The sequence below is a fragment of the Anoplopoma fimbria genome, chromosome 1 (assembly GCF_027596085.1).
Source record: "Anoplopoma fimbria isolate UVic2021 breed Golden Eagle Sablefish chromosome 1, Afim_UVic_2022, whole genome shotgun sequence".
Taxonomy (NCBI): domain Eukaryota; kingdom Metazoa; phylum Chordata; class Actinopteri; order Perciformes; family Anoplopomatidae; genus Anoplopoma; species Anoplopoma fimbria.
Genome location: NC_072449.1, coordinates 3,753,766 through 3,763,999, shown reverse-complemented (window position 1 = coordinate 3,763,999; position 10,234 = coordinate 3,753,766). Strand labels below are relative to the sequence as shown.

The 10,234-nt window shown below is 43.7% G+C and overlaps 1 protein-coding gene across 1 annotated transcript; it reads left to right on the top strand.

The window, feature by feature from the left end:
- The first annotated feature begins 1,007 nt into the window (after positions 1-1,007).
- On the top strand, positions 1,008-9,265 carry fam131ab (family with sequence similarity 131 member Ab). The gene is made up of 4 exons (XM_054599324.1): positions 1,008-1,095; positions 1,187-1,369; positions 7,016-7,147; positions 8,586-9,265. Exons 1-4 carry the CDS (start codon positions 1,026-1,028, stop codon positions 9,263-9,265), a joined length of 1,065 nt encoding a protein of 354 aa, XP_054455299.1. The 5' UTR covers positions 1,008-1,025.
- Positions 9,266-10,234: the final 969 nt, after the last annotated feature.

Here is a 10,234-nt window from a genome sequence, read left to right as displayed (position 1 = left end):
CAATTTTTGGACATGACAGGGACAGCTTGACAGTTTCCTCTTGTTAGTGTCTTTCAAAATAAAAGTCTGTATTCACAGGAACCTCACATTTCCGCTTGTTACTTGCAAACATTGTCCTTTCAAAATAAACTTCCAAGTAGGTATACTTAGCTTTAAGTTTACTTACCCAACAAAACTACTTGGTTATGTTTAGGCAACAAATTTAGTTGTATAGCTATGGAAAAGGTTAAAATACGTATGTTTGTTGCCTAAAATAAGTACTCTTGTTACGTAACTGGCGTTAGTTAGGCAAGAGATAAGATTAGAAAATTGTTTATTTGTCCCACATTGTGGAAAATTTGCAGTATTACTGTATTAAAGGGAAAGTGCATCAAAAAGAGGCATCGGTAAAAACAAAACAAGTATAATAAACAAGTGAACAGTAACAAACAAAACAACATATAATAACATATTCTCTTAGACTGACTGAATGGTTGAGTCCACATTATTGCACATATGAAATAGGAAAGGAGTTAAGTGAAAAAACTAAGGTAAAATAAGTCAACGTTCAACAGTGGTCTCCTGGGTGAAAGTCCTGTGCTTGTTTGACCCCTCCCACCAGCCATACATGGACTTTCTCGCGTCCGTGCTACTTACGCTAACGGGTATCAGAAGCCTGGGGGCACCAACCAAGCGGCGGTGTTTGAGGAGATAAACATAAGATTCGGTTTGTGTGCGTACCTGCATGCACATACAAGCGTGGTTGTTGCAAAACAGCTTGTATGATTAAAAACATTGCTAGGTGTGTAAAGAGAGAATTCTTCACTTTCCAAGGCCTCAAAGTACACTGAAGTGCTGTGAACAGAGGCGTCCCCTCTCTCTCAGTGAAAACACAACACTGGGTTCTCCGCTGAGTCACCATCTATTCAGACGCCGGCTCACATTCATGCTGAGCTGAGCTACTGCACCAGTGTTTTCCCCTGAGTCACACTTCTTTTTTCTTTTTTTTCTTGTCGTTTCAGGTGAATGTTGATGACACCGTTGAAATGTTACCAAAATCAAGAAGAGCTCTCACCATTCAAGAGATCGCTGCGTTAGCGAGATCTTCCCTGCATGGTGAGTGTGAGACATTTAACCTAATAGCTCACTAGTGCAGTTCATCTCAAACGTTAAACTGTAGCGTAACCCCTTGTTTTATCTATTGCAGGTATTTCCCAGGTAGTGAAGGACCATGTGACAAAGCCTACAGCCATGGCTCAGGGCAGAGTGGCCCACCTGATAGAGTGGAAAGGCTGGTGTAAGCCCATGGACACTCCAGCAGCCCTGGAATCGGACTTCAACTCTTACTCGGACCTCACTGAGGGAGAGCAGGAGGCCCGCTTCGCTGCCGGTAAGACCTTTTTGTTTATCAAATAAATATTACAGGAGAAAAAAAAAAGAATGTGCACAGATGAGTTGAAAACAAACACACCGAAGAGATGACTCACCGACCTAGGGCAAGAGAGCTTATGAGAATAAAGATCACAGAAGAGATTCCAAATAAATGAAAAAGCATAGTAACCAAAATGTAAACACTTGTAAAAAAAGCAGCAGATCAGTATTTATGTCATGATCATTAATTACACTCAATAACATTTAAGGTGTAGCATTAGTAAACAGAGAATTTGCAGAATTTAGCATTAAAAAAAGCAACTTATTTACCCCCATTTAAACCTGCCGTTAACATGCATGCTCACAGGGTTTAGCGGTCCACATCTGGTTGGGGGTTTTGTTTTGGTTCACACTGTGTACAGACCTCAGCAAGGTGTGAATGCAATCTGTACATCATTAGAAAGCACTCCAGTGTATTAGTATGGAACACATAGGAGACATTTATGACTGCACCGAAAGCTGGGTTCTTCTAGTACATACTGCTGCTGCCCTTACAAAGTGTGTAATGTTTTCATGCAGTATGCATTCCATTGGGGACATACATCTATCTCATAACTCTGACCCTCTTGCTCATAAATCTGCAGGCTGTCTTGCAGGCTGCAGGCTGCAGACATCATGGTATTTGCACACTGCATTTGTCATAGTATGCATTGGGACATATTAAATATGTGTCTGGCATACTAAATAGTATGGTAGTATGGGTAATGGAAGGCATTTAACAGCAGCGTCCCCCAGTATGATTCTGGCTGTGGACTTCAACAGCATGTCATATCCCAGTCTGTTGTCCATCACTATCTTTTAAACCCTGGATCCTACACTTCCCATCATGCATTCACCATTGCATCTTTCAAACACCACATCAAACAGCGTGCAGCTTCTTTCTGTTTCATCAAATCTGTTGTCTTTTAAGCACAAACTCCGATAACCCTGATTACATCACAATGCCATTAACACGTTTATATTCTGAGATCCGCCCAGGATGTCAGAATAGGTCACCTCATCTTCTCTGATCACAGCGCGGGCAGAACCGAGATAACGAGATCACTTGTTAATACCGGGTGATAAACCCAAAGGCCCATGATTAGATTAGTTTTCATAAAGATAGAGTTTACAGATACAGATCGCATGTTGAGTGCAGGTGTAAGTGTTTGAATCTGCAGCATCATTCATCTGTGCTCACCCACAGCTCACCTGTCTCCTCTTATCTTTACTCACTCTATTGATTTTAAAGTTCCTCCCTGCCCTCGTTCCTCTCTGCCCCCCCCCCCCCCCCATTCTCTCGCTCGCTCTCCCTGCAATGCAGACTCTCAAGGTTAATTTGCACAGTAAGGTTTTGCTCCTGGCTATAGTGCCACCATGACTGAGCGATTTTTCCTCCGTGCCTCATCTGTTCTCCTTTCTTTTTTTCTTTTTTTTCCCCCGTTTCTCTTTTGAATGGTAATATTTACATGACTTTGGTTGGGGGTAGTGGTTTTGATGTGACACTGTAATGCTGACCCAAGCACCCTGTTTTTATAGGGAACACAAAATAGTTCCGTAGCTCTATAGATTGAAGGACAGATTTATGGTGTAGTCACATGACCTACAGTAGTTTATTCAGCTTTGCTTCATTGTAAATGGTGCATTAACGAGGTGTTACCCGAGCAAGATTTCTGATGCTCTGCACGCTCTTTTCTTTTATTCAGCATTCTTTGATTAGCATGCAAAGGTTCAGGTGACGTTTGTGTAGCGCCTTTTTAGTCTTCCGACCACTCAAAGCACTTTACACTACATGTCAACATTCACCCATTCACACACACATTCATACACCGATGCCACTACGCATAACTATGTGCACTACTATGCGTTATACTTCTCCTTGTCTCTTCAGCTTACATCATCGTGCGTCCATTCCATCAGGGAGCCAGTTGTGCTGACTCCTTTATTTGTATTTTTTCTGTCACCTCTCTCCTTGTAGTCCGGTGAGGGCGTAACTGCGTGAATGTCAGCGAGCATGTTAGCGTATAAAGTGAGCATGTGGGAATGTGTGAAGTGAGAAGTGTTTGGTGTGTGTGCACGAGCTAGTTACGGCAGTGTGTGTTTGTGTAGGAGGCATCCTGAGAATTGTAAATGCAGGTGGGGTTGTCCTATTGATGGACTGACTTCTGCCAACACACACACACTCTCTCTCTCTTTGAAGGTAATCCTGCAGTGTCTCTCCGTCGAGCATGAAACTGGCTGCCAAACCTTGACCGAAACAGAGAGAGGCTTATGTCACTGTGTGTGTGTGTGTGTGTGTGTGTGTGTGTGTGTGTGTGTGTGTGTGTGTGTGTGTGTGTGTGTGTGTGTGTGTGTGTGTGTGTGTTTGTGTTTGTGTGTGTATGAATGAAAGAGTGTGAGGGAGACAATCTGTTGAAAGTACATCTGTGGAGGTGTGTGTATGTGTGTGGCTCTATTCCAGTTTCTGGTGCACCGTAGTGTAGCAGAGGTGTTTTTGTGGCCTGAGCAAATTGGCAAATTGGAAATTGGCATTAGGTTTTTGGGGAAAAGATGCCGTTGCTACAAGTGACAGCCCAATCTAACGACCCTGCTGTGGTTTATATTCAGCAGCAGGAGCATGGGCGGATGATTTATGAGACGATGTTCCACTGGGTTCAGACATGTAGAAGGCTGCACCACCTCTTCTAGAAGACTTTATAGTTGTTGAGCCTCTTTTGGTTGTTGTTTTGTGTCTCTTTGTAGCCGTTACGCGTCTCTATGTGGTTTTATCTCTTTTATGTCTCTTTGTTCTTGTTTTAGTATTTTTGCAGTTACATATGTCTTTGGTGGTTTGTTGTCTTTTTAATTCCCATTGTAGTCATTTTGTGTCTTTGTAGTCATTGTGTGTCTCTTTGTGGATGATTTGAGTCTCTTTATAGTTGTTAAAGGGCTCTTTGTGTATTTGTTGTGTTTCTCTGTGGCCGTTTTAATTCCCAGTGTAGTCATTTTGTGTCTTCGTAGTCATTGTGCGTCTCTTTGTAGATGATTGGAGTCTCTTTGTAGTTGTTTAAGGGCTCTTTGTGTATTTGTTGTGTCTCTTTCTAGTAATTTCGAGTCTCTTTGTAGGCATTTTGAGTCTCTTTGTACTTGTTTTGTGTCACTTTGTGGTTATTGTGTGTCTCTTTGTAGTCCGTTTGTGTGTGGTTGTTTTATGTCTTTTTGTGGTCATTTTGAGTCTTTTGTACTTTTTTGTGTCTCTGTGTATTTATTATGTGTCTCTTTGTCGTCAGTTTGAGTCTCTTTGTTGTTAATTTGCCCCCATTTCATAGTCGTAAGTCTCTGTTGTAGCTTTTTGGTCTCTTTGTAGTTGTTTTATGTTTCTTTATTGTCATTTTGCATCTTTCCCTCGTTCAGGTTCAGGTTCAAGCTCGGTTCAGGTCAGGAGTGGGCCTGTGCCCGATTGGCCCACTTGAGTATTAAATCCATGTGCAATTGTTACTGTTAGCTTCTAACCCTCTGAATATTTATAAAGAAATATAAGGGCTGACAATTGGGACTTCAATGCCTGGCAGTATGTATATGCTATTTGTATCAGGTATTGAAGATCTGAATAAAATGTTTTTAGCTTGTATTTTGCCATGCAAGTAAAAAAAACTGCAAACCACTGTACCATGCACAGCCAAACTCTGTCTCTCTGTAGTGCACAGTATCTCTTTATCCCCATTTCAGACGTTTATATGTGGAGCATGCGGGTCAGTGACATAAAAAAGTATGTATGCAGGTGAACACCGTCTTTCATCCTGAGGTAAAGGAATTAGAAAAAGGTTTTCAAAGGAGAACTAAAGAGCAGCCTGCCGGAGGATATGCCCAGTGTTTGTGAGGAAAGTTCAGAGAACAGCTACAGTGGAGGATAAATGGGAGCATCGATCTCTCTCTCTCTCTCTCTCTCTGTGGGAGACAACGCATGAATACTGAGCATTGACCAAACACAGAGAGAGAATCAGAGTCAGAGAGAGAGAGAGAGAGAGAGATAGAAATCAAAATGAGAAGTGAGGGACAAGGCCGAAAGATTGCATGGGTGAAAGAGAAGAGAGCGGTTTAGGAATGAGGAGAGTCAGGTGAGTCGATAGAGCGTTTTATTGAGAGAGACGATTGGAGGGAAAGGCATGGAGAGAGAGGATGAACGGGGAAGAATACAAAACAGATAGATTCAACGCAAGTAAACGAGGCTGAGAGCAGGAATAAAGAGAGAAAAAGAGGAAAGAGAGAAAGTCTTTACTCTCTGATTGGCCGGCCGCTGATTGGTCACTTGGACCTTATTGGTTCTGGTTTATGCTGAGACACCTCAGCCAGACACACACACATTGATGTCCGGTCTGTGGCCTTACATATGTGTGTTTTTTTGCAAAATATGGTGATTTAATATCATAGTAGCGAGGGCAAATAACCACTACAGGAACACAGCTACCGATAAACTCTTTTTTCTAACATAATGACGTGAAACACATTGTTGATAGGATTACGCCTCAATAGCTACAAAAGCTGCAAGCTACTGTTTACAAACTACAAAAAGCAGTTGAAGTGGTTTTCTACAGATACATGCACAGTCGGATAGATAAACCTTGTAAATACAGTGTAGCTATGCAAACAGTTTTATCACACCAGGTTTTTATTTCTGCAATAAATCCAATAAAAGTCTGTGAAGCATTTCATTTGTGTTCAGCCTGTATCAAAAAAGGTATTGATTTAGCCATGTGGTCATTTTTTGGGCTATTGGACAGAGGTGCATTTAATACTATGTCCCTATCATGGATGTAAGTGGGGTGAACAAAACCGTAAACAGCCAACACTGTAAATTCTCAAAGACTGTCTGGGGTCTTCATGTCCTTAAGTTAGAGACAGGCTTTTATTCCTTACTATCACGGTTTTTTGTAAGAGCAAACATGTCACTGCATGTTCGCACTAAATCAACACTTCCTGCAGATTTTTTACAGAAGAGAAAATGCAAAAAAAATAATCAGGTTGTGTTGGATTTCATTGACAGTAGATTAGTATGGATAGACAAAACAAAATGAAATCAAAATACAAAGACAGATAATGATTTGGTAAATGAAATATTTCTGTAAAAAGACAATCAGATATTAGCAGATTAGTAAATATGACGTTAATCTGTGTTTGGAGATTGTTAAATTTACTTCGTGAGCCTTTATGCTACAGGCGACACCGCTCTGCTCATCAATACAATAATCATCGTCCTGTCAATACTGATTACAAAGTATTTGTAATCGGCGTTACAGTGAGGTTGTCTGGGCTTTCGTAGGCTCGTCTATATGCTACTTCCTCTGCAGAAAACGCAACCTGCACAACAACACCATCACCATCAAACACCGCCATCTTTAAGTGCACCAGCCTTAACGACCACTAAAAGAACTTACTGGCTGTAATGGGAATGCTGTCTCCGTCCAGTCTAACACTAACGCTGAGGCACTTTGTCTCTCACACAGACCTGCCAATCAAACAAACAGATACACAACATGAATGCCCAATGGACCGCTGGCGCCTTGTTACCATGCCAACCAAGTATTTTTGTGTGTTCACGTGGATCTTATGTGTGTATATCTATTTGTGTGTGTGTGTGTGTGTGCAGGTGTGGCAGAGCAGTTTGCCATAGCGGAGGCGAAGCTGAGGGCCTGGTCGTCTGTGGACGGCGACGAGTCCAACGATGACTCATATGACGAGGACTTTCTGCCTGCCAACGAGCCCACCACACAGAGCACAGGTACACACACACACACACACACACACACACACACACACACACACACACACACACACACACACACACACACACACACACACACACACACACACACACACACACACACACACACACACCTCTACACCTCAGTGTCCGTGGTAAAGCTAAATCCCATTTATTTCCTCCACATTGTCCCCCTCCTTCCTAATACCTCACCCATCCCTCTCTCTCCGTATCCTTCATTGTCCCAGTGCCCTAGTTTCCATCCTCTCCCAATCTTTTTTTTTTTGTTCCTCAGCGCAATTTGATATCCCTCCTGCAACTTTAATATCATTTCCTTTGCTGAGGAGACAGTGTCTGTGTGAGGATGGTGTGTGAGCGGGTTATAAATACACAGAGTGTATTCGACCATGTCTGTCTGTCTGTCTGTGTGTGTGTGTGTGTGTGTGTGTGTGTGTGTGTGTGTGTGTGTGTGTGTGTGTGTGTGTGTGTGTGTGTGTGTGTGTGTGTGTGTGTGTGTGTACACCGGAGCTTTCATCTTGATTACACTGATACACCAATAACCTGAACTACAGCTAATGACATTCTGCTCAGTGTTGCTTCTCCGTCTTCATCCGTGGCTTCTTACCTTCTGGTAGAAGGCCATTTAGTGAATGGAGTTTCAAACGAGCCATGCCTGTACACCATATTAATCAAATCTACTCTTCTGAATGAGGGCACATTATTTAAAACTTTGTGGTTCTGCAAAAATCTGCAAAATCAAAGATTGTAATTCAGTTGTCTATCACATCACTTTTTAGATGTTGCAGCTGGTTTCATACAACTACTATTACAAAAAATAAATCTTATATTGGATTTGATTCGACTTTAAAAATATATATAACATTCTTTCCTTTTCTCATGATTTTCCACTGCTGCTGTTTTTCCTTCTTCTCATTGACATACTTTGATAAATACAACGGTATACTCAAGGCTTTGTAAAAGGTCTGTTTGTGGGACCTGTTACCTTGAATTGTCTATTTGTTTCTTTTTTAAAATGAGGTATTATTGATTTTATTTTCAGTTTCAATTTAGAAACCCAGTTGAGCTCACTTTACATTCAGTTTCCATTCAACAAAACATTTTTAAGGCCTAACAAATGTGTTGATGGATATTTCCGTCCTCATTAATAACCTGTAAATCTTTTAAAAAATGTATCTTTTTAAAACTTGCATCCCTACATTTCTTGCGTTACTGCCGCCAACTATCGATGTGTGGAAGAGCGTGAAACGTTGTCCGGCACAATTGTTAGTAAAGCATGTTTTGCTCTATAGCGCCACTTGTGGTCAAAAACTCCTTAGGGTACCTTTAAATAAGTAAAAGTATAAATAAAGACTAGTTTTTTACCACTCGTTGAAATAACAGTTTCATCTCGTATTTCTTCTCTCATCGTTGTTCTTGTGTGTTCCATTCCCTCCAGATGTGTCATCATATCCGCCCTACTTGAAGGACCTGATCCACAGCCAGCTTTGCCAACACCTGGGCCTGCGAGGGCCCTGTGGCGAGGGTGGAGGAGGCGGCGGAGAGGGCGGTGGCAGCGGAGAGCCCTCCCCCACGGCGGGCTCCCCGGACACCTTATGCTCCAGCCTCTGCAGCCTGGACGAGCAACACCCGCTGCTGCGCGACCTGGGCGGCCACCGCGGCACCCACTCCTACAGCAGCGCCGCCGAGCTCGCCGCCAAGATCCTGTCGGCGCTGCAGGGAGGGGAGGAGCTTCTGCTGGCCCGGCTCCAGCGGGCGGCACAGAGCGGGCTTGGCGGCGGCGGTGGCGGCGGCGGTGGCGGTGGCGGCGGCGGGGACTCCGGGTTCCACAGCCTGGGCGGAGGTGGGCGGGGCATCAGGCCCTGCGGGGGTCAGGACTCCCCTTGCTACTCCATGTCTTACTCTGAGACGTACCTGTCACCCGGCGAGGACGACGACAGCACCTGCAAGGACTATGAGAGCACCGTGTGCCAGGTGGAGGCCGAGGGCAACCCGCCTGCCTACGACCCCCGCAGGAGGGTCTCCGATGTGGCCTCCTCCGGGGTGGTGTCTCTGGACGAGGAGGACGAAGAGGAGGAGGAGGAGGAGAGGGCAGCAGAGCCAAACGACAGTGTTTAACCCCTCCGAGATCTTCAGCGGGGTTTTTCCTTCTTCTTTGTTTTTGTTGCAACGACCTCCCCTCTCCTCCATGGCGTTTGAAAAGTTTGAACTGCCGCGCATGCTGTTTTTTTCCCGCCCCTTCGCCCCTCTGACTGAAACATAAATCATCCGTCTTTGCCTTACTTGCAACATTTCAACTCCCCCCAAACTCGTGACTGCTTTGTCCCCATTCGATGTATCGACTCTATTTTTCTTTGAAGGCGTCCAAACAATCTTTTTTATCAGTGTGAGAACTGGACAGCGGTCCGGTGACAGTACTCGGCCTCCGTCTCCGTCCCTACCGGCGGAGCGACTGTAAAAAAACGGACGCCACCGACGGAACGACCGAAACGAGTCCGAAACTCCGACTTATCTCTGCATGTGTGTTGCAAGTGCTGAAATCGACGGGCTGAGGCGGTCTTGAGCACGGTTTGCCATCTCAGCCGTTCTGCATAACCCCCCACAGCATCCCCAGCGTCTCTCAAGGGAGGCAGGGTTGACACTGCATCCTGGGACCTACCCTTACCTCCTTCCCTCCCTCTCTCTCTCCCTCCCCCCTCCTCCTTTGCAAGAGACAAAATAGCATCCTTCTGGGCATGGCTTGCTGAGTATGCCAAACTATCTAATCCTGTCACTACCAATTATGAGCGAATGCTGGAATGTCTTCAAAGTGACAGGACATAGTATGTATTTTAAAATAACAACGTTTATAAAAGAAAAAAAGATTTGTCACAAATGATATAAAAAGAAATGATATGCTTTTATTGTACTAGTTTTCTATCACTCAAACATGTTGTTGTTCACATTATTCCAAACATCATTATGATGGACATCTGACATAATGATCGACTATAGCTACTGGATATTTTTAAAGGTTCTGTGGATTCCTTCATGGGAAGACACAAGAGCTTTGGTTGTCTTAAAAAAAAAAAAAGTACTCAGCAGCGA